The sequence below is a fragment of the Oryctolagus cuniculus genome, chromosome 10, assembly GCF_051225735.1.
Source record: "Oryctolagus cuniculus isolate XC-2025 breed Fujian yellow rabbit chromosome 10, ASM5122573v1, whole genome shotgun sequence".
Classification (NCBI taxonomy): domain Eukaryota; kingdom Metazoa; phylum Chordata; class Mammalia; order Lagomorpha; family Leporidae; genus Oryctolagus; species Oryctolagus cuniculus.
Window position 1 is genome coordinate 121,229,324 of NC_142876.1, and position 25,208 is coordinate 121,254,531.

Sequence of the window (25,208 nt, forward strand, 5' to 3'; positions counted from 1 at the left end):
AAGGCCGGCACTGCACCCATCCGAAGCCAGGAGCCAGGTGGCCAGCACTTGGGCCATCCTCCACTGCCTTCCCAGGCCACAGCAGAGAGCTGGACTGGAAGACGGGCTACCGGGACAAAACCAGCGCCCCAACCGGGACTAGAATCCAATGTGCCGGGGCCACAGGTGGAGGATTAGCCTAGTGAGTTGCAGCGCTGGCCCTACCTGTTCTACTAACATATCCTTCACTTTTGCCTTCAGCCCAGAAACACCCACATCCCTGTCTTGCCACAGCCGTGAGCGCCACACTGACCCTCCACACTGTCTTTTAAAATGCCTGAAACTTGTCAATAATTTCAACATCAAAGGGTCTTTATTCATCCCTTTGACTGTGCCATTTCTTTCTTCCAAGGTACTCCAGATGGATATGCACCCCGACACCATGAGAACAAGCATTAGGCTGATACTGCTCACTTATCTGCCTTGTAGAAATGCCATGCATTCAGTCTGAAGTCCATTGAGAAAAGTGGAGCTAAGAGATGAAACAGATAGCTACCTATGAAGTGTTTTGTAGTGCTGGCTATAGTCATGCCCGAAGCCAAAGAAACCCCTAAGCTCTTCAGTTGTGTGCCTTAATACAGTTTCATTTTCTTTGGGTTTCTGACACTTGAAACAGAAAAGAGAGGAATATTTTCTATTATGGACTACATGAATGCTCCAAATACCATATTCTGCAAACATCAAGAAAAATCATTTATAAGAAAAACTGGATTGAGGTCAGAGCATTCAAAACCTATGCAACTGATTCTATCAAGATAATGCTAATATCCTTTCACTCCACTTTAACTAAGAGACCAATTTCCACTGCATATCAGCCACAATAAATGATGATTAAAAAAAACACACTCATGGCCAACATGGGGTCTTGTAAAAGATTGTGAAAGGTTGCGTGCAGTTGGGGAACAGGTTTCCGCCATCAGCAGTGAAGTCTATCCTGTGTTTCAACTACTCACAGACCCTTGACGGACTGAAAAAGAAAGTGTATGAACCAATGCGACTTCTATACGATGCTAACATCACTACCCTACTGCCAAGCATCATGATTTAATTGACACTGTAGAAGCGCATGCTGTACCTGAACAGACTGGGATCATGGAGAGCTATCCTTTTTCCTTTTCTCACTATTCCACTCAAAAAAGGCACACTTGCTACATTTATTCCATTAGTAATTGATTGAAGTATCTGAACCCATCCGACTCTGGTTTTCATTTCCATGCCATCTTCCAGTTTCACATGGTGGGTCATAAAGGCTTCTTGTTTCAGTATCACAATTTCCTTATCTTTATATATCATGAATTATCCCAAATCCTTCCACTTCTTTTTCTAAAGAGTTGTTTATTTGAATGAGAGGTAGAGAGGAAAAGAGGAAGAGAGGGGCGGGGGGGGGGGTAGAGAGAGAGAGAGAGAGAGAAAGATCTATCATCTACTGGCACACTCCCCCAATGGTCACAACAGCCAGGGATGGACCACACCAAAGCAAGGAACCAGGAACCCCTGTGGGTCTGCCAATTGTATGGCAGGGGCCTAAGTACTTGGGTCGTCTTTCACTGCTCTCCCAAGCACATTAGCAGGGAACTGGATCAGAAGCATAATACATGTGACTCAAGCTGGCGTCATAAGGAATGCTGGTGTCGTCAGCAATGGCTTACTGTTGTGCCACAACACCCATCTCATCTTCCAATTCGTATTGTTATTAAACCTGAGGACAGAAGTAGTTCTAAGTAGTTTTCCTGAATAGCTGACTGGAGTGTGGAATGACGTCAGTATCCTGTGTTAACAGAGGGGTCTTTTAAAGTAGTTCCGCACTAGACACTGATGTATCATGGCATCAACTCCCTATCTCTGAGTATTCCTCTCCTTCTTCCTCAATCTACACCCTGTTTCTGAGCCTCTTTGCTGTCAGACATAGCCTCGCAACTGAATTCTAATCAACATTCTTTGCACATAGGTGACATGTGAGCTTTGCAGTGTTTGCCCAGGAACCTTCCTTCTCATCTCCTACCTCTCTCTTCCCCTTGACTCTTAGCCACCTTCCAACAAACAGAATCATGCATGAAAAATGGCAGATTCTTTGTCGATAAAGTCTCCTTCCCTCATACCAATTTTTACCCTACATGAATTAGCAATACATTTCCATTGCATTAAGCCAAAGAGATTTCTGAACGTGTCTGTTATTGCAGGTTGAGCTGCCTCAACTAGGTTGAAGGTAATCTGAACTGTTCATGGGAAAAATGAGTTAAGCTTATTTTGGTGTGGAACATTTTGAGATCAGTACATGTTTTTCCATTATACACTTTCCATAGACTTTTTGAAGACCTCTCTGTCCATCACTTCCAGAAACTTTTGCACCAAAATGCATTCTTTATTTCCACTTGCCTTGAGTTTTCTGATGCACCCTCATGCAGTAAGTTTCTGCAAGATGTTACACAGGGTCTGATTAAAGAACTGCAGTTCAGATGTGGGAGAAATAGGGGCATTTATCTATCCTTGTATTGCTTTTCAGGTAACAGAGCACTCAAGTGGAATAGGAAGTTATGTAGATTCTATTCTGACAATGAGTTTTACGTACTTACCGATGACTTTCTTTACTTGGTATGCATTTAATCTAAGACATAGATGGTCATAGGATCATAAACCTACTCAAATTATTTCACATCCAAGAGATTACTTTAAGGGACATATATTTTATCAAATTCATGAGCAAGAGCATGAGCTTTGTACAAAGAAATGAGGCTTTTTGAGGAACTGAGCCATCGACGGCCTCTGAAGTAGAGCTGGTCTCTTGTTACTGCTGTCTTTGAGTATCCAACACATTCTTTCTGAATTACTACGAATGTCATCTGCTTTATCATCACCAAAAAAATCATCACATCATGTAAGAGCAGTTTCTGAGTTCAGATTACAGAGTAAAATGAGTGGCTATGAATAGATCTGATAATATTAAAATAATCTCCAAATTGGTGGAGACGTTTGTAATAAATACCATGTCTTGATTGTGCCTTGCATTCCAACCAGACTGTCTGCTAGACCGACTACTCCTCCCTGGAGATGGCTGGGTCCCAAAACCACACGCGTGTACCTGGGAGTATCTTCAGGACAGGCAACAGTGAGCGTGTTTACAACCCAACCGTAGATAGCTTCACTGACTTCAGTGGCCCTTTCCTGACTCTACTTCTCTAAGTGGTTTTTTGCAATGTGACTTTCTGGTGTCTATCACAACACCACCAGTGGGAATGAACTATCTCCATGAGCAGTCATTATTCCTTTCAACTGCAGATTGTAGTGTAGTTCTTCCTGAAAAAATAGCCAAGGATAAACTATTCCTCTTCTCAAGCCATTCCCCAATGAAGAGGCAGAGATAAGACAGACAGACCAATTGCAAAACTCAATCTCTTAGGCTCTAGGGCAATTACACATTTATTGGTGACAACCACCCAGTATCAGTAGGGGTCTTTTCAATTTGTGCATCAAGTAATGACTTAACCAAGGTTAGATATGGGAAAAGGCAGCCAGAAAGTAATCTGAAAATCAGTTCTACTTGGAATTCCCTATTGCTAATTATCACTACCATAGTACACCTTCATTTAATCCATTCTTTGAGTTATTTTTCTTACAAATGGCAAAAGTAATTGGCGCAATCAAAGTCCTGACTTCCAAGGGTCACATCTTCCACTTCTATGCATTTATTTTTAATGCCTACCTTGGCACATGGACTGTATTTCTTAGCTAACTCATGCTGATTCTCTCTTCTTAGAATGAAACTCCCCCTTTGTCATGGCTCCATACTTTTGCATTCATTTGCAGATATGTGCTCCCAAGTTTGATCCTGAGCTCCATCTGCTAAGCTGCTGTAGGGTCTCCTGGTTGTCCTTTGAAAAGATACAAACTCTCCAGTGTACAGCTTCGTTCAGTCCATGAAATACCTGTTGCTGGATTTCCATGTGTGCTGTCTTGCGTCATCTCAGATCTTCATACTCTGAGCAACCCAGGCTGATCTTCACTGTACTAATTGTTTAAATATTCCCAAACTCATCTCTCTTCAGGAACTTCCTTTTTGTCAACCGACTAAATAATGGGTGGGGTGGACTGGGGATGGAGAGAGGAGGATGGAATGTCTTACCTTTTATTTTGCAAGGTCTAATTCAAACACAGCTCTGACAATAATACTAACTCACTTAATAGCTGGAGTGGAGCAGAGAGGAACAGTGTACACAGCTGTTTATTTTTAATCCTACCCTGGAGAACTCCTAACAAAGTCATACAACCCCCAACTCTGAAGAGAAACAAAATACATACTTTCCCTCTACCAACCAAACTTAAAAAAATCAGGCTACTTGAGCTTCTCGGCTTTAGCTGACTTGCATTAAGATTCCATGGAAAAATATATTTTTCTGAAAGGTTTGGGGGAGGTAATGAAAGAGGCTGTATATGCAAAGTAGTTCTGCTTCTCCATGTCTAAGTTTTCACTTATCCTGTATCCAGAGTCACTGTTCCTCGTTAAATTCGCATTTTCTTTTCTCTGCTGAGGCATCTCTCATTTGTCTACCGAGCTCTTCCAATGAAGGAAGACCAACATTTTAGGCTTTGATTCTTTGCTATCACAATTTCCAGCTCTTAATCAAGATGCATGATAGCAACATTACAGATTATGATCATATCCAGGTGTGAATACAACAGCATATGCGGAAATTCAGGCACGTTGCCACCTCTTTTCCTCACGTAGAATTCAGGGGAATGTTTTCATTGTACCTCCTATGTTTTCAATGTAGAACACATCAGTCATGAACTACGAACAACAACTGCTGAGTTGTGTCATGAAGACTGCCAGGACCAGCCGCACAGCCGTGCTTCAGGGAGGGTGACTATCACAACCCAGTCAATTCCTACGGAAGGAATGCATCCGTATCATGCTGAATTTTCACACACAGCCTTCCCGGGATTTATCTCAGTTCATCCCAATCTTAACATGAAGGATGTGCTCTTCAGTGGTCTGCCTACCTGTAAGTGTTTCCATGAAAGCCCATCCAACGATGTCTGCACTAAATAATAGTGACTTTCAAATAAAGCTTAAAGGCCGTTCAATTACACTCAGAGCAATAGCGCAGGGAAAAGCTCACACAGTTAATAAGCAGTGTGTTCTACCCATCAGTCACCGGTTTGACAACATGACTGTGATAGGGGATGATGCCATTCACAGAGATGGGGAAATTGCTGCAGAGATCAACAATGCGATGCAACAGAAATCTCAACACAGGCTTCCAAGATGCTCCTGTATCTGGCCCTGCACTATTTGTCTATGCTTTTCTACTCTTAACAAAAACAAGGGTATTTCCTAACTGACAAGCCCAAGAAAACATATCCAGGCAGTAAACAAAATCCTTTTTTGTGTGTGTGGGACAGGACTAATCCAAAAAAGCCATTTGAGTCAGCATATACAGCAAACAATCAGAATGACTTTATTTGATTGTATGTACCACTTCCATAAGATGAATTAGACGTGTGTTTATTGTCTATGGGTCACTCTGGTCCTTTCACTGTGAAGGGAGATGGCTAGGGCCACACGCTGCCCTGCACTGTAGTTGACAAAGACAGAAAAGAGAAAGGAGGTAGCAAAGATTCATCTCCTTCTTATCAACTTGTCCCTACACTGACTTGTCCTTTTTGTTCCTCCTCCTCCTCCACACCTGAAGACTGTCATGTTGTCCTATTCAAATGACAAGGAGGTACTAGAGCAATTAAGGTGGCATGGTGCAAGCAAGCCTATTCTGGTAGTTCACACACAACCACCACCAAACAAGCACCCATCTTGGGCCACATGTTTGCTGTCTTGAGGCACTGAAGCAGACTCTTGGAAAAAGAATCCAAAGCCTCTCCAGTTACTCAACAGTGTTAGCTCCAGGAGACGGGAACAGAGTCCAGGTGGAAAGCCGACCGGCCTCTTAGGGTCTGCTTTCTAGGGTGCAAAAGTGATTGGGACAGTTGAAGAGCCTGACTTCCAAGGATCACCCTTCCCACTCCGTTGTATTCAGGAAATCATATAGGAGACAGGAACAAACTGGTGCTAGTCTTCTGCTTCAGTGTGTTCCCTGTGCCCGCTAAGAAGTGTGTGCTACTCTGCCCGTAATGCTTATACCAAGGACTGCAGACGAGGTGGCTTATGCATCACACAGTATGGAAGCTGCAAGGTTTAAGACCACAGCGCCAGCAGATTGAACGGGATGAGGGCCGATTTCCCAGTGCACAGGCACCTCTGTGCCGGGTCCTCTTAGGCAGTCTCTCTCTCTAGGTTCTCTTGAGTCCTTTGATTGCAGTAATAAGGCTTAGCCCCCAGGACTTCCATCTGCTAACACAAGCACATAACAGACCTTAGGTACGGAGTTCAAATTCTAACACCCAAGCTTCATGATACACAAGCGTGTAGACCACACCAGACCCAAAATAAACTATTTCAGACACAATGACGGTGGCTTTCAAGACCCCAACCACCCTTTGTAGAAGGCTCAGCACTAGTGACAGTCAACAGCAACATGAGCCAATCTTGCCCTCTTCTCAGTCGTAATCATCTTTTTTTTTGACAGGCAGAGTGGACAGTGAGAGAGAGAGAGAGAGAGAGAGAGAGAAAGGTCTTCCTTTTTACCGTTGGTTCACCCTCCAATGGCTGCCGCGGCCGGCACACCACGCTGATCCGAAGGCAGGAGCCAGGTGCTTATCCTGGTCTCCCATGGGGTGTAGGGCCCAAGCACTTGGGCCATCCTCCACTGCACTCCCTGGCCACAGCAGAGAGCTGGCCTGGAAGAGGGGCAACCAGGACAGAATCCGGCGCCCCGACCGGGACTAGAAACTGGTGTGCTGGTGCCGCAAGGCATAGGATTAGCCTATTGAGCCACGGCGCTGGCCAATCATCTTGTCTTAAGGTCAAAGGACTGAGTGGGAAGTTTTATTAAAATCCTCCCAGATACAAGACCTACAGACTAAACAATAGTGGGAAATAAAAGTGAGGGAAACACCATGTAAGAAGAAGTAGTTAATATTGGCTTTTTAGGTTCATCTCATTGAAAACTTGTGATTTAAAACAAATAAAAACCAAAAATCTGAAGCAGCCATTTGGCCTACTGGTTTATCAGTGTATCAGAGACCTAACTCCTGCCAACTGGCCATTCCTCAAATAAGTTTTTCAAAAACCTCAATAAAGATAAAAATCTGTTTTTCAATCATGAAGGATTCACTTTGTGGTACTAAAAATATGTATTAATAAAACACCAGGAAATAAAAATAAACCCTAACCAAATCAACAGTGATACTACCAAAACCCCAAGAGGATCTCAGGTATCTAAAAGCATCAAGTCACAGCTCATCCCCATCCACAGAACAAAACATAGCCAACTTTTTCCGAGCATAAATATTCGATATTCATCAATGTAATATTCTACATTAACCAAAGAAGTGAGGCAGAGAAAACTCTGGCAGACTCTCTGTGCTAAATGTCTCCAGTTGTGCTGTGCATATAAGATAAAGCTACAATAAAAATTATTTAGCACAGACTGGCCAGGATGATAGAACTTCAAGGAGCTGGTCTTATAGAATGGTGTAGCCTAGAGAACGAAAAATCTAACATGACCAATCATTTCAGAAACACCAACAGACTCAGTGTGTGGACTTCAATAAAAGGCTGTGTGAACTCACACATGCTAAAAAGCTGTGCGTGTCACACACATAGAAGTTAACGTATCAGTGATGGCCCTGGTTCAGATTAGCCTATCAAAAATTCAACAGACTGAATAAGGTCATGAGGGAAAACTGCTCAAACACTAACAAAGTCACAGGCCACATAAAACATTTCCTGTTCACCTGCTCGATGGATCCATTACCCTTCTGGCAGAACAACTGTCCAATCGTAACTGAAGCAGTGGAGACCAAGTTACTAGGACACAGTAGAGACGCTACAGCACAGTGTGGGGTACATCGCATTACATCACCCACCCCCAAATCCTCAGCCTCACTTTCTCCAGCCGCAAAACTAGACTTGGAGATGGACACTGCGGTGCCGCAGGTAAAGCCTCTGCTTGGGACACCCACACCCTGTATCAAGTCTCGCCGGCTTCGCTTCTTATCCAGTTCCCTGCTAATCTGCCCGAGAGGCAGTGGATGAGGGTTCAAGTATGTGAGTTCCTGCCACCCACAGAGCCCCTGGCTCCTGGGCTCAGCCTGGTCCAGGCCACCTTTTGTGGCCATCTGCGGAGTGAACCAGTGGATGGCGAATCTATCAATCACCCTGCTTTTCAAATAGACATTAAGAAGAAACAACTAAAATTTGAAAATTATTTAAGAGATCAGTTCCTCCGACTCACATGAAGGTGTCCTCAGCCTGGTCAATTCAGGCCATTCCTTCCCCAGAAATACGGTGGTTTTTTTTTTTTTTTCTTTGCAAAATGTGGTCATCTACCACAATTTAATTTTGAAGAAACATTCCATTTGCTGGCAAGGCAGCCCTTGGGAATTTTTATGTGTGACATTAGAATATTATAGGATGTACAAAACTAGTCCCCTAATACAGAACAAGTAAACTGAGCGCCCAACCAGACTGCCCAAGTAACCCCCGCCCTGCTCTGGGTCTCTGAATGGGAAGGGACCTCCATAAAACAAAAGATATGTATAAATACAGGGGTAAACAGATTTCAGAGGTAATAGCACAATTATCATAATTAAACAAACTTACCAAACATCCCCTAGAGCTGAGCGTCCAAGAAGCCTTCATTTGCATAGAAATCATCCATATGTTAATTGAGAATCTCTCCTGTCTACTCCTTCCAAGGAGATTCCTGGGCATCTCTCAGGGGCAGCACTGTGCTGCCGGAGCTTTGGAGCTGTCCTGCTTATTTATTTATTTATTTACTTATGAGTGAAGCGTTTCAAACCAGTCTTGAAATGAACCTTATTGAAATTCTTCGTATTTTCAGTCATTCTTACCATATGTAGAGACCTACCCTGCAAAGTCCAAATGAGAGTGCTTAATTGTACTGCAGCATCATTCAGAGAACCGAATTAGATAAGAAAATGCCATTTTCACACCCTTAAAACTAATAAGGACATTGATGGAGTCTTGAGCAAAATCAAGCACTAAATTATAGCATGAATGTAATGAAGGCATTCAAACCCAAGTTAATGATGTGATAAAACATGGCACTATTTTTAGGAGAAAAATACGTAAGGTTTTTCTCTTAATTATCTCACTCTTTGAAAACAAGCATAAAAAAACAACCAATTCTCTACAAAAGGAGGTAGTAGATACAAGGGGATATTTGTGGGAGGAAGGGGAAGGAGGTTGGGGAAGGGAACTAGGAGAGTTGTGGGAGGCCTAGGAAGGGGAGGGGCAGGAGGGAGGGAGGAAAAGGTAGGGGGGACAGGAGTGGGGGAGGGGTGGGAGTAGAGGAAAGCGTGGGGACAGGTAGCAGGGAAAACCACAAATGTGCATTTGGCCTAAGCTGTAAGGAACCAGTAGGAGGACACTGAAGTTGAGACAAACTCCTCCCCAGAACACTGAGGGTGGCAGAGTCAAGGGCAGGGGCCCTACAGGGCAACTTGATGCCTTCTGTTTGCCTACAGCCCAGAGCAAAGGGCCTCTTCGCACCACTCCAGTTCCCAGCTGGGAGGCTACTGAGACTTCTGTCCTCTGAGGCCACCTCCCCACACTGCCTTCCCTCTGAGTGCATGGACAGCGTTCCCTCGTTCACCTAAACCAGTATCATCGGCCACAGCCTTGAGAAGCTCTTGTCCCACGTGAAGCCCCACGCACCTGCTTCATATCCCTCTGTGGGTGCGACTGTGGTCATCGCCATCTGTCCAAACCACAAATGTAGATGCAGTAACATTGAGAAGTAACTCGTCTCCTTCAACAGAAAAAAAACCTGAACAACTTTTTCTTTGGGGTCAAGATGGGATTCAAGAAGCCAAATTAATGCACCCATCTGGACTGACGGAAAGCTGGACTGGGCACTCAGGTTCTCAGAGCAAACCGAACAAGGGAGCCCCACAGTTACCCTGGGTCAGAGCTAGGAGCCAGGACAAAGCCCAGGCCATGGCTCATGCAAGGGGAACCCACACAGTCTGCCAGCCTCACTGAACTGAGTCCCTGGGTCTAAGTTTCAGGCAGACCCACAGCCACGACACCCAGACTTCCACAGACAGTAGAGGGAGGAGCTCTGGGAGGGGAAGAGAGGCATAGAAATGCATCAAGAGAGAAGCAGATTGAAGAGCTCTGGAGAATTCTCCCCGGGGCTTTGGCAGAACACTGACCTGGACAGGTTTCTGGGCAATGAGCAAACCTGAGGGAGCAGGTGAGGAATCCCGCAGGCTGACCACGGCACTGACACAATGGTGGTCTCAGCCACAGAAGCCGAGGGCTAGAGCTGCCCAGGACTGGACCCAATGCAGGACAGCAGGCTCATCAGCGTGAAGAAATGAGAAGAAAGAACACCATCCACGTGGGAATTCTGTAGGTGGAAATATCCCAACTACAATATAAAGCATGCGGTAAGGAGAAATGAATGAGAATCATCAACGTGACCAGGTAAAAATGGAGATCACTCAAAATCAAATAGTAAGAGGAAAGAGTTCAAAAGGAAAATAAGTGGCCGGTGCTGTGGTATAGTCGGCTAAGCCTCAGCCCGCGGCATCGGCATCCCATATGAGTCAAGTTCTAGTAGTACCAGCCGCTCCTCTTCCAATCCAGCTCCCTGCTATGGCCTGGGAAAGCAGTGGACGATGGCCCAAGTACCTTGGCTCATGCACCCACGTGGGAAATCCAGAAGAAGCTCCTGGCTAAAATCTTTTAAAAAAGAAAAAAAGAAGAGGGCAGAATATTGGTGAACCTTCTAAAATGTAAAACAACTGAACACACTGAGAACACGAGTGTAATAGAGAAAGGAGACAGACCAAAGAAAAACCAAAGAAATTATCTAATATTCTGTGAGGTGACACAAACTCTAAGCCACAGATCCAGATATATAATGAAACTACAACAGAATAAACAAACAAAAAAATCTCCTCCAAGCTGTTCATAAGGAGAAATTTTTTGAAGCAATAATAAATGTCTATATTGAAAGAAAACCTAAAACCACAGCGGCAGCTGCCCTCAGACTATGCAAACCAGATGGTTGTTAACAGTGATATATGATATATGAATAAAGTGGGGGGGGATCTGGACATTATAGCGCATCCAGCAAAACAGTCTTCAAATCTACAGGCCAGCAGCCCTTGTCCAGCCACGGGGTAAAGAGGCCACTCCTGACGTCAGCATCCCGCATCTGAGACCTGAGTTTGATGCCTGGCTCCAGCTGCTGCCAGTGCAGGAGGGAGGCAGCAGAGACAGATCACGTATTTCGGCTCCTACAGCCAATGTGGGAGACCCAGACTGAGCTCCTCCCAGCTTCATCCCCACCCCCGGGGCCGCTGTGGGAATTTGAGAAGTGAGCCGGTAGGTGGGGACTGTCTGACTTTGTTTTTCTCTGTCTCTTTGCTTTTCAATAAAAAAAAAAATTAAAACTAAGGCAAAATAAACCTATTTTCAGACAAGCTAAATTTCAGAGTCGTCTTTTTCTCAGGGCCTGGAATTCAAACGTTAGATGTTGAAGAAGTCCTTCGGTCAGAAGGGAAAGGACACGGGTGGGAATCTGGGCGTTCAGTGGGAGTGAAGAGCAACAGACATGACACGGCAGAGCAAGCACAGAAATTGACTAACTTCAACATATTTCAAGTGATTCAAGTCACAGACAGCACGACTCGGAATAGATCAGAATTCTACTAGAAATCTAAAGAAATAGATAGCAAGAAATTCCCCCAAATCAGAAATTAAAAAGCAGATTTAACAAAATAAAAAGTCCAGTCCAGTGAAGTTGTCACAAGGCTAACTATGGAATTCCTCAAACTAAATGGAGGAATAAAGTGAATCTGCAAGTATTTACAGGGCGTATGCAGACACACGACTACTCCCAGAATTAAATGCTTCTGGCAGAGAAGGTGAGACATCGCAGATAAATCACCTGTTTCCACTAGAAACTAGCAGAAGAGCACATTCACCCTTCCTTACGAACAACAGCAGGAAGAAAATAATACATTAACGGCAGAAATCAATGCTTCTAAACTGAGAAAATTAATGAAACTAAGAGAAGATCGATAAGATTGATAACCTGCTAACCAGACCGAACAGGCAAAGTAAGAGAAGATGAGCTGTCCCTATCAGGAATAGAACAGGGCATCACCGCAGATTCCACACACGTGGGAGAACAAGGAAGTACTTCTTAAAATCTGTGCAAGTATACACTTTTCTATAAAGTGAGCAAGGCAGGTCCGACATTCTACCTCTTTAGGGTGTAGACAACATCTCTGTCAACACAGAGATTGTGAAGTGGCTACAATGAGCTATTGCACATATTCAGGACCTCACTCATCTTTTCTTTGTACAATGAACATCCTTAAGATCTAAGCTACTTTCAAGTGTGGTCTCTACGCTGTGCCATGGCGCCCTTGAACGCATTCACGTCTTAGTCAAATTCTGTGCCCTTTGATCAGCATCTCTGCCCAATGCCCTCACTCCCAGTCTCTGTGAGCCACGGCTTTACTGATTCCACAGCCTCAGCCTTTGCCACGCTCCCATCAGGGGAACCACCTGCCATTCTGCTCAGTCTGCACCAGGTGTGTTTTAACTCATGTCCTCAGGTCCACCGATCTTTCTGCAATGGTCATTGTGTCCTTCATTATCCGACTGCTTATTTCTGTCACACTTCCATGCATTCCTAGGTCAGTGACCTGTCTCAGCCAGTGTGAGCTGAGCTACAATGTACATGGGAGTGAGTGCATGTGGTTTCTGACATGCTGATTTCATGTCCTGTGAGTCCTCAGCACAACTCCTGGGTCATCGGTAGTTCTATGTTGAATATTTTGAGGACACCATGCTGTTTCCCGTCATGGCTGTACTCACTTGTACGCCCAGTATACAAGAGCTCCATTTTCCTCAACTTCATTTACTATTATCTGTTTTTTAATAGCCATTCGAACACATGAGATAATGTCTCAGTGTGTTTTTAACTTACGTTTTCCTGATAACTAATGATGCTGAACAAGCTTTTTTCTGATAACTCTCGGTCATTTGTACACCTTAGATAACTTGAACACAACTTGAATCATCTTATGACCATAAAAGAAATAAATCCTTAATTAAAAATCTTCCCTCAAAGAAAACTACAAGCCCTACCAAACATGGTCAAAGGAGCAGCACTGACTCAACAACAACTCATACAACAAAGAAGCTGCAAACCCTCCCCAACTTAATCCACAAAGCCAGTACCACACCGATAATAAAATCATAAACTACCATAAAAGATAACTACAAATATCCATCACTAATGTAGAAGCAAAATCTTTAAAAATTTTTTATCATGCTGGATTAAGCAATATTAACAGGATAGTACGGCAAGTGGAATTTGTCTTAAGAAGTACTATGTGGGGGCCGGCGCTGCGATGTAGCAGGTAGGGTCACCACCTACAGTGCTGGCATCCCATATGGGCACTGGTTCGAGTCCTGGCTGCTCCACTTCCAATCCAGCTCTTTGCTGTGGCCTGGGAAAGCAGTAGAAGATGGCCTAAGTGCTTGGGCCCCTGCATCCGCGTGTGAGACCTGGAAGAAGCTCCTGGCTCCTGGCTGCAGATTGGCACAGCTCCGGCCATTGCAGTCAATTGGGGAATGAACCAGCAGATAGAAGACCTCTGTCTGTCTGTCTGTCTGTCTTTCTTTCTCTCTTTCTTTCTCTCTCTCTCTCTTTCTTTCTCTCTTTCTCTCTCTCCTTCTCTCTTAGGTGTAACTCTGACTTTCAAGTAAAATAAATCAATCTTTAAAAAAGAAGTAATACATGGATATCAATCAATGTAATTTACCACATAATAGAGAGGGAGGGAGAGAGATAAAGAGGGAAGAGAAAACCAGCAAAAAATCCAATACATGACCATCTCAATGCACACAGACAAAAGCTTTGGGAAAAAAATTTAGTACAGAATAGTGGCTAAAAATCGAACTTCCTGAAAACTAGGAATTCAGATGAATTTTCCTGACTAATAAGCATTTATCAGAAAGCAGTCCCAGTGAGGGCTGACACAGTCCATCTTTTCCGCAGAAGACTGTCATGAAGCATGACTGATGACGTCACACCTATCCAACAGTGTGGTACCAGGTATCACACCCAGTGAGCCAGGACAAGAAAGCAAATGTCCAGGGCATTCACTTCACAGAGGAGGAGACAGGAAGTCCTCATTCACAGACCACCTATTCAGAAAATCTTAGAGAATCTACAAAAAGGCTTACAACTAACAAGTTGATTTATAGGATACAACACCAATGTACAAAATATGAAAAGTGCATACACATGTTAGCAACAAAGACATGAAAGCTAAATTATCATATAGCAGAAAAGCATAAAATTGCTGAATGTTAGGGATATATATTTGTGTAACTAAAGAAATCCAATATATTGTGCTTAATACTGTTAAAGTATGAATTTATATAAAGTTCATTTATCAACTTATTGGAATCCTAATCAAAATCCCCAAAGGATTTTTTGAGAAAGTGATAAACACTCTAAACACAGAAAATACAGGAAAGCAAAGAATTTATAATGGAAAACAATGTTGGGGGAGAAAATAGAAACAGAGGGACTCACGCCATCTGACTTCAAAGCTTGTCTTAAAGCCACAGTTATCAGAACAGTGTGGAAATCACATAAAGATGTAACGCATCAAACGAACAGAACAGACGGGTAATACAGAAATAAATCCACTATAAGTGACAAATTGATTTTTGAAGAAGGCAGGCAGTTAATAGAGGAGCGATAACATTTTCAACAAGTATTATCCAAAGAAATGAAAATCAATACAGGAAAAACACCATCATTTCCTTTACAACAAATTAAAAATGTAAGTGAAATGGATTATAGCTTAAGTAAAAGAATGTGAACTATAACTGTTCTAGATGCAAACAGTGAGGAAAATTTACCTAGGTAAGGAAGCAGAGAGCCTACATTTTAAAGACCAACGCAGGAATTAAGGGGTTTTTCAAAAAAATTCTGAGTACTCTTTATGAGACACCACAAGTAAAATGAAATTTAGAGCTCTATTCCAGCAGAATATGTTGTAAAATATACACCTAATAAGGGACACATACTGATTATAAATCCTTCTTACAATTCAAAGATAGTAAAATAGTCAAACAAATGAGTTAAGGATCTGAGCGGACACTTTACCACACACACAAAATGATAAAGAAGTACATGAAAACATTAATATTATGCTTTAGAGAAACACAAATTAAAACTGTCCTTATATCAGTAACACCAACTAGAATGACCAAAATTAAGAGAAGCAAAATACCAAGTGTCACTGGGGATATGGTTCAACTGAAATTCATACATGATGCTGTGTAGAATGCAAAATGATGTAGCCACTGTGCGAGGCAACTAAGCTGTTCTTATGAAATCAGACATATACTAACCATGAAACCAACAACACACTTCCAGGATTTGCCCAAGAGAAATTAAGACATATGCCCACTGAAACACTTGTTCACAAGTGTTAATAACAGCTTTATTCTTAACAACCCCAAACTGGAAAAGAACGCAAACATCCATTAGCCAGGGAATACACAAACTGTGAGGCCTTGAAAGGCAGCAATACCGCTCAGCAGCAAGAGCAGTCTTCTCACACTTGGAAGGAAATGCACACACACCAAAGGCAAAAAACTGTACGCAAGCAACGAAATACAGATCTACTTCTTGACTTCCCTTATTGCTACTGCAACAATTCAAAGTTGGCCGGTGGTTGCCAGAATCCTTGTGTGTGTGTGAAGGGAAGATTCTAACAGATGATTTTTGAGAGTCCCAGAAGAAGTATTTATCTCACCTGTGGTGGTGGTTTAAAACTACCCCCGCTCTACAACTGTACACTCCAATTATTCCTAATTCTTCCTACGGGCTCACATTTGGCCATTCTCAGAACCCAGTGTGTTACCTGCTGTAGGCAACGTGCTTCCGGTGAAGCAGTGAACAGGGAGGGTGGACAGGCAGTTCCACCTGCGTGTTGTCTCTTAGGTCATAACGTCCACAGACTAAAAGCTGAGACCATCAAGCCCCAAGGCCAACATCCTTGACTCATAAAAACCTCTGCATCCAAACAGCCAGGCTTAGATCTCTGCAACTTCCAAACTCCACAGCTGGACCCCTGAAGGTAAATGCAAGAGCAAAAAACCATTTCTGAAGCATGAGCTGGTTCTTCCCCCAAAAATAGCACACTTCATTTAATTATTAAATCCCTGTAGTTCTGTGAATGGGGCTGAAGCATCATCTTCTAGCACAAATGAAAACTGAGAACTGTAAAATGTATTTATATAACAGTTGAGTAGACTAGGTTTGTTTAGCTTCTTTTAAAAAAAGATTTATTTGAGGCCAGTGCTGCGGCTTAATAGGCTAATCCTCCGCATGCGGTGCCGGCACACCAGGTTCTAGTCCCAGTTGGGGCGCCGCGGGATTCTGTCCCGGTTGCCCCTCTTCCAGGCCAGCTCTCTGCTGTGGCCAGGGAGTGCAGTGGAGGATGGCCCAAGTGCTTGGGCCCTGTACCCACATGCATGGGAGACCAGGAGAAACACCTGGCTCCTGGCTTCAGATCAGCGCCGTGTGCTGGCCGCAGCGCGCCGGCCATGGCGGCCATCGGAGGGTGAATCAACGGCAAAGGAAGACCTTTCTCTCTGTCTCTCTCACTGTCCACTCTGTCAAAAAAAAAAAAAATTCATTTGAGAGGTGGAGGTACAGAGGGAGAGACAGGGACAAAGGTCGTCCATCCACTGGGTCACTCTCCTAATAGCTGCAATAGCTGGAGCTGGGCCATTCCAAAGCTGGGAGCCTCCTCCAGGTCTCCCACATGGGTGCAGTGGCCCAGGCACGTGGGCCATCCTATGCTGCTTTCCCAGGCACATTAGCAGAGAGCTGTAACTTGAGTGGAGCCGCCAGGAAATGAACCAACACCTGTGTGTGATGCCAGCACTGTAGGTGGTGACTAAACCTACTGTGCCACAGTGCTGGCCGTGATTTATTTAGCTTCTAAACTCTTAACACTGTGCAAGGATATAGAGGTTGTAGTTTGATTTCGCAGGTCAGACTCTTGTTTTTATTACCCATTGGAATCTTCCTGAAAATAGTTTTCTAGCTGAAATGAATAGGAACTACTGCACAATACAAGAAAGGCATTGTGCTTTAAAACTGTATTAGATGGTTGACTTCATTTAGATTTCTATAAAAAATACTGAAAGGGATGTTTTGAATCTCAAGCGTGGGGAGGATGGAAAAGGGGAGGTTTCAAATACCTAACTCCTTTGGACACCTCATAGCCACGTGGGATCACATCCTTTGCTAACACCAGGTGTTTAGGTAAAAAGACAAAGGTGCCCAGGATGTGACAGTGAGCACACATTCAGAGCTAGCTGGGCTATCTTCAGACTCAGAGCCGTCAATGAGGGAGGGACGGAACCACAGAGTGGGGGTTCCCAAGGCCTCCTGACTGGACTGCCCTCCACAGCCACCTGTCCACCTGTGTAACTCTGCTGTCCTCACTGAGCTGGGCTTTCTATACTTCTCTTCTTGGATATGAACTACTTCAGGACAACCAAGACTCCCCACGAGCTGATCAGTCTCACAGGAAGGTGGTGATCACATACAAAAGCAATGTGAGTATTTTTTGTAAAATTATAGCACAATTGTAAGGAAGCTTTTGATTCTGTACACCTCATGCTGGAAAATCCCATTTTTCAACTGCAAATGCTTTTTGCATTTTGCCTCTAATGAAAGCAGTGTAATCTCCAATCTGTAAGCCTACGTGCATCTCTGCTTACTTCAAAAGGGTTGTGGAAAATTTGAATTAAACATGATTCGCGTGCAAAAAAGCTGTAAAAGCTACACACATTTTTCATAATTTTAGGGTTTTTTTAAATTGATATTTTATTTGACAGATAGAGTTAAACAGTGAGAGAGTGAGAGAGAGACAGACAGACAGAAAGGTCTTCCTTCCATTGGTTCACCCCCCAAATGGCCACTACGGCCGGCACGCTGTGCCGATCCGAAGCAAGAAGCCAGGTGCTTCTCCTGGTCTCCCATGGGGTGCAGGGCCCAAGCACTTGGGCCATCCTCCACTGCACTCCCGGGCCACAGCAGAGAGCTGGACTGGAAGAGGGGCAACCAGGACTAGAACCCAGAGTGCTGGCACCACAGGCAGAGGATTAGCCAAGTGAGCTGCGGCGCTGGCCCATCAAGTTTTAGAATACATCTTATACACATGGACTTCAGAAGGTTTTTGCACCAAACTAATCTTTTAGTGTTGCCTGTCATGAACTTTTTGAAGTTCTTTTTAATTAGTATTTAAAACTAGAAATGCAAATCTTGGGACAAGATTATATTCCAATACTCTTCGCTATACTCCTATATATCTCAGAGAATGTCAACACTTTATCCAGTTACAACAAGTAGAGTTCTGGTTGTAAGATATCCCCAAATTTCATTCTACTGGAATGTGATTGGGGAGAAAGCAGTGTGGGGAACTCAGGAAGCAACTCTACGTTAAATCCCTGCATCACAACCAGTCATCGGGGCGTTTCTCACGGTGTTCACCTTCACAAGGGCTGGCTGTTGACACTGCAGAGCAATATTCAATACAAACACGTTTGTCAAAACCACCCCAAGAGTCAACTGCAATGGGAATGGGCTTTTGTGGCTTCCCTCCGCAATCTGTAGATTGTCATGGTTTTATTTGTGAGCTTTCCAGCTGTCCTTGAAAATAGGGGGGATGCATCCTCCAGCACTTCTGAGACTATAGTCCATCATCTACCGGCCTGCTGATTGCTATTAAAAGGATGGCATGAAGGGGGGATTGATTCTGAGCGACTACAGTGGGTCGAACGTGGATTGTGAAGTGAAGCACACACTTCCATTTTGTTTCTATGCTTACTTTTGTTTCTATGATTTCGGCAATCATTCAAGTCTTCCCAATCTTGGTTCCTTTATAAAGTGTTGATGAGATACACATCACACAGTCTGGTGTTTGCAAGGCTTCTGCTAAGAACAGATTTGGATGCTCACTGCTTTCTTCCTCCTTCATTAAAAGGTAGTCCTGTGCCTCACAGACAGTCCCAGGAGTCAAGTCCATGGCAAGGACGAGATATGAGACTGTGCAGGGTGACGAGCCATTCCACTGCATCCGTCTCTTACCAGGATCTTCCTCAAAGCCCCGCCCATCCCTACCCAAGCTCCACTCATCACCAACCCACCACCAAGAGCGGTTCTTCAAGTCCCACGCGTGTAGCTATGTTACATCCTGTTGTCATTCACCTCCATGGCCTGCATCAGTTTCTTCTGACGCCGAACAAGGTTGGCGATCTTCCCTTTCGGTTCTTTGGCTAAGCCTTGGTCCTCAGCCCTCCACGGCAGGTCCTGGTTACAGGCAAGCAGTCTGTGTGTGATTCTCTCCCACTTTCTCCACCACATACCCTGTACTGTCACTCTGTTAGCTCTCAGATCCCTCACTAAGAGCCGTGACCCTATCCTTCCAAACCCTTTCTCAGGGTGAAACCCTACACTTGTTCTGTGGGGTTATATTAGTAAGAAATGCCTCCCTCATAAGATATACCTCATGCTATCTGAGAACAGCAGCATAGGAATTGAGTCAACGTGTTCCAGGTTGAAGCTCGGACCACAGTAGATTCTCAATCAATGTGTGTTCAAGGAGCCGAGTGTGAGAACAACGAATGGGCATGGCTGAGATGTTTCATGTCAGGACCCCTATGTTTGCTGAATCTCCAGGACAATACACTAACTTCGTTCCCTGAGAACGCAAACTCCTTTAGCTCACTGAAGAGGAGCATCTTAAGGTAACATCATAAAAACAGAATTCAGAGAAATTAAAGTGAATTAAACGAAATTTAATTTAAATTTGGTTTAATTAAAGAAATTAAAGTGGTTACCAGGAGCTGGTTAGGAGTTTAAAATTTAAGAGATAAATGGAATAACCTGATGACTTCAGTGAATAACAATTTTGACAATTCATAATGCATATATGTATTTAAAATATCATTTTGTACACAATATATGCAACTTTTGTCAACTAAAAATACATTTTTAAAACTGGAGACAAACATACCTCGCCTTTTTCAACTGATAAACCTAATATAACTTTAATTAACATAGCCCATCACATCCTTTTTCATTTCCTTGAAATATGACAACCTGAACTTCCTTGGGTCAGCAAAACCAACAGGCAAACATCCATTTAGCATTAATTTCCTTCAGCTATTATGTGAATACTTCAGACACTAATTTTCATGGCCATGCACACCCCCTCATTATAGACAAAATTACTGCAGACAAAAATCAAAGACTAAATGGCCAGTTCTCTAGTGTCAGTTGCCAATACAACTCAGAAACCTGAGCACCAACATAGAAAAAAAGCTGTGGCTCAGTTCAGCCTCAATTAGAAGGGAAAGAATACTGTCTGAAGTCTGTTGCTTGGCTTCTCTCTCATGCTTAACAGTGTAAGTCAGAGATAATTAAAAATAAAGGAAATCAAACTTTGGTGGAGGACTTTAATATTCCAAGGCCTCAATGCACGCATTCAGCTGTGTTCCACTTGATTGCAATGTTGAACTCAGAGGAAGGATCGATAATTATGTGCATGTCAAAGGAAGTCATTTCACATAAAATCTTCACATTGTTGAGCCTTTTGAAGAACTACAACTAAACAGGAGTATAACTAAGCACCAACACAGTGACACTGAAGACACACTGGAAGGTGAGCCCTCAAGGCTATGGAAAAGCTCCAATTTTGAGAGCAAAACCTTCCTGGGAGTTCTTCCTAGCCCTGAAGCTTTATGGCCACATTGACCCAATCGCCCCTGCCGGGATCTTCATGCGAACAGGCTGGCTTTTAGTGCTGGCGCCATGTGCATCAACAGACGGGACCTAGGCAGAGTGCCGCCCAGATCCATCCCTACTTCCGCTCCAACAGTTCATCTACTTAAACGCTGCCTTCCAGTTCCCAGAGGTCAGGACCCTATCCTTCCTTCACTCCTGAATCTTGTGTCCTGCTATCCACTTACCCTAAGTCTCCATACCCCACAGCACTAATTATGGCCCAAATGTAACCCTCGCGGCCAATGCCCGATCCCAACACTTTTATTTCAGACCTTCTTTTCCAGAAACTCAAGTGTAATCCATCAGAAAAGGTTTTGCTCCTAGGCTCTCTCTCGAACTGTCTCACCGCGTCCAGATCCATTCACCCGTCTCACCTCACCTGCAGAATAAACCTCTCAGCTGGTCCCTCACGTTAACTGTCAAGGCCTCTCCAAAGGGGGTGCCTTGTGTAAAAAGCCTGCAATTGAAAAAAAGAAAACCTAACAAGGCCTGGAAGATGGCTGTACTAGATGGAAGAGACTCCACCGGGAAGAATGAGAGACAACATCCGACTTAACTCCACACCCCTGACTGTACCACCATGGAGTTTGTGCCACCTGTCCTGGCTGATGAACATGTGACTTAGGAAATTCAACCTCATGACCTTGCCTGGTCAGGAGTAAGATCTGGCTGAGCTCACGAGCACACCACCCTTTCCCACATGAACGCACAGCACTGGTGGTCGCCAGGGCACTGGAGAGAAGCTTTGAGACCTCACCTTTCCCTACTGGATGCCTTTCTGTAGAAACAGCAACAAACAGGAGAAACAGAGCCCAGGGCCAGGTACTGAAAGGTGAATATCCACAGAATGGAAATGACAGCCTTCAAGTGATTTCACCTCAAAGCTTCTGCCAGGAGACAGCCCTCTTTAACAGCTATTTGTAAATCGAGCTGAGAAAAACATCAATGAAAGTTCAGTAAAGAGACAAGAAAAAAAATAAAACAATCAGGATCTGTGTGTGTGACCTTCGCCAGACAAAGTCCATGCTGTGCATTTTAGGGACATTAAAATTCAAACTGCTCAGCCTCAGTTACTGCAACTTAAACTCTAAGAAACACAGATAACAGATCAGCACAACTCGGCATTTCCAAAGCAGCAAAGAGCTCTAGCGAAGATTCTAGAAAGGATAATTAAAACGATCTATGGTTAGCCTGTGAAAATGAAAATGTGATCACTCGGAGTTATAAGGATTAGCTAATAAAACGTCAAAGACCTCCTTCTTTATCCCCAAATCATCATCCAAACAGTAGACTGGGGGATGCGGAACACAAACGATTTTTAAAATGATTATCTTGTAAGAATATACTCTGATAAAGAAATGACAAAGATATTTCAACAACATTTCATCCTATCATCAGCAAGAAGTCACCACCAGCATTGTCATGCAGTTCACATTTGTATGCATTGCCAACACCAAACCATTTCTGATTATCATTAAGGCTACCGGCAAGGATTTGACTTCTCTCCCTAAACAAGCACAAATTTATTGGCCACAAAGGAGGCGTAGGAGAGGCGAGGTTGATTCATGATTCAGTTAAATTAATCACCACCTTCCCTTCCGATCCATAGGAGGTGGCTGAGGGTTGGTTCCAGGTCCCCGGCAGGTACCGCGATTCTTAGATGCTCAAATCCCTCATATTAATGGGCCTCGTATTTGAATGAACCTATGGACATCCTCCACATACTTTAAATCATCTCCAGTCTCCAGGTTACTTGGTACAATATATGCACTATGTAAATATTTTATTGTATCATTTAGGGGATAATGACAAGAAGACAGAATGCATACTTGTTCAGTACAAAGGCTTTTTTTTTCACTATTTTTTATCTATGGCTGGTTGAATCCATGGACATAAAACCAGTGGATACAAAAGGCCACCTGTATGTGTTAAACAGATTCATAGATCAGTCCCAGTCTGGGAAAGAACACAGGTAAAGATTCCTGACACAACTGTGGTCAATATTTTCATCAGTGACAATGATACGAATTGGTGGCATATCATATTTTCAGACAATGTGGAACTACATGTTATTTCTGAAATAAGATGATGGGATATTTTTCTCAAGTATATTGACTGCTTTGAAAGAACTACTGAAGTCAAGGAGATGACGATTCATCAACATATAAAGGGCAAAGGCTTATACTGGGATTCCAGAAAATAACCACGGCAGAACTGACATAAAGAATGCAGCCCAACACTCACCTGTTTAGAATAATGGAGGCACCAGGGCAGGGCTGGTGCCGGGACCACGCTGCTGCGTTATCTGGGGACGTTCAGCCCAAAGCAGAAGCCCAGGCAGGGCAGAGAAAAGCCACACAAAGTCCTGGGATTCCCAAGTTTCATCCTAACGCTGTCTGGTACTTGCCAAGAAGGGCTAACAGACGCTGGGTTATGCCACCCATGCTTTCTCCTGAAATGACAGCTTGCAAAGTTCATCTGAGGCTCTTTTTCTCCCCCATCTTTGGTTCCACGAGGGCATTGAACTCCCGAAGTCGGAAATGAAGGAGTCTGGACTGAGCGTCCGAGGACAAAGGCAGCTTGGTTTTAAGCCCCCTGCCCAGGGACAGAAGGGTGAAGGTCTTCACTGGGCCCCACCTTTTTCAGGACAAAGCTGAGCACTGTCAGGGTCAGCAGGGTCGTGAAACTTCCAAGTCCCAGACTCAGGAACCAGAACTAGAGCCAGAGTGACAACTTCATGATTGGTCAGGGATTGGATGCAGTTCTCGGAGGAGCATTTCCCCGAGAGTGGAGCAAAATTAGCTGCCTGCTGAACACTGATCTAGTTGCACCTGCATCGAGCTCCATATGATCTTGGAAGCTGGAAGAAAAATTATCTGAGAGGGGAAAACTTGCAAACTCATCTTCTAATGATAACAATTTCTAAGATGAAAAATACCCTGTAAGTAAGTAAAAGATTAAACATTGTGGAACACAGCACTGGTCAAACTGAAGACACACCTGTAAAAACCATACCAGTAAATGGAAAAAAAAAAAAAAAAACTGACAGGGATGGAGATGGAAGGTGGGGGTGGGGGATGGGGCCAGGAAATACGCGAACAAAAAACCGGTGAATTTCTGGTATCTGGGAACCCTACTGTAGATCTTTACTCAAAAGGAATCAAAGTATTTGTTCACAGGAGAGTCATACATAAATACTCACAGCAGTATTTCATAGAAATTTGGAAGCAACACAAGCATCCACCAAGAGGGAAATGGTCCCCCTACACATCAGCACTTCAAACATTGATGATGGGGACACTTCCTCTGCACTGACTTTCCACCTTGATCGACTGACACTTGCTAGGTGCCAAGTAAGCATCCGGTATTACCTACATAACAGGAACTTGCCATATTGTCACCTTCATGAGCAAATGTAGCTGCTCTGGTCTTATTAGCATATGCATTGCTGTCTTCCCTGAAGGGGAATAAACTGTCACAAGTGCTCAGCACGAGCCAAGTCACTTTTCACCTCAGCATGCTTCATTAGAGGAATAAAGACATAAACGGAATTACTTAATCCATATAATAACTGTCACAAGCCATAAGGAAACCACTTTCTCATTCAAAACTAAGCCAATTTTCTCCCAATCACCTGCCTTCCTCTCTGGTTACGATCCTAAGGCTCATGCTACAAGTAACAAGAATTCACCAGCGTTGGGTTCTCTCCACCTTTTCCTCAACAACTCCTTCTTTCTTGGAAGGGAACTTGCTACCTCCATCCTCACAGGCATGCAAGAAAACCAACATTCTTGAGTTTTGAGGTCACTGGACTGAGTTGTTTATGTTAAAACATGAAGCACTACAGAGAAGCCGCAGTGGGATCTTCTACTTTGCAGAATGACCTGGGGAACTGGTAGACCACAGAGGGTTGACCACACCCAGGCACTAACTCAGGGCCTTGGAGGGAGCCTGAGAATCTCTATGGCTTTCCCACTTTGAGAACACCCCAGACATGAAGGCTGAGAACATGAGTGTTTGTTGGAACAGAAACAATGGCGGACACTGTATGATTAGGGTGTGGTTCATCCTCCGAAGCTACCTGTCCTGCAAGCTGGGTCCCTAGGGGTGTTAGGAGTGGGTGGAACTCTTAACAGATGAGATCCAGCAATTGCTAATTAGGTGTGGAGGAACACCCCA

The 25,208-nt window shown here is 43.8% G+C and overlaps 1 protein-coding gene across 5 annotated transcripts in view; it reads right to left on the reverse strand.

Annotated features, from left to right (window-relative positions):
* GRM7 (glutamate metabotropic receptor 7) overlaps nt 1–25,208 on the reverse strand; it is a 742,767-nt gene that overhangs the window by 639,281 nt on the left and 78,278 nt on the right. For 3 of the 5 annotated variants that reach the window (XM_089305658.1, XM_089305659.1, XM_089305660.1), the window contains exons 2-3: nt 12,704–12,867; nt 8,756–9,024 (exon numbers count right to left, since the gene is read on the reverse strand). The exons of the other annotated variants lie outside the window; for them this stretch is intronic. In XM_089305658.1, coding sequence (XP_089161784.1) covers nt 8,756–8,866 — 111 coding nt within the window. In that variant the 5' untranslated portion in view covers nt 8,867–9,024; nt 12,704–12,867. The remainder of the gene's footprint in view (nt 1–8,755; nt 9,025–12,703; nt 12,868–25,208) is intronic. 5 annotated transcript variants of the gene reach the window in all.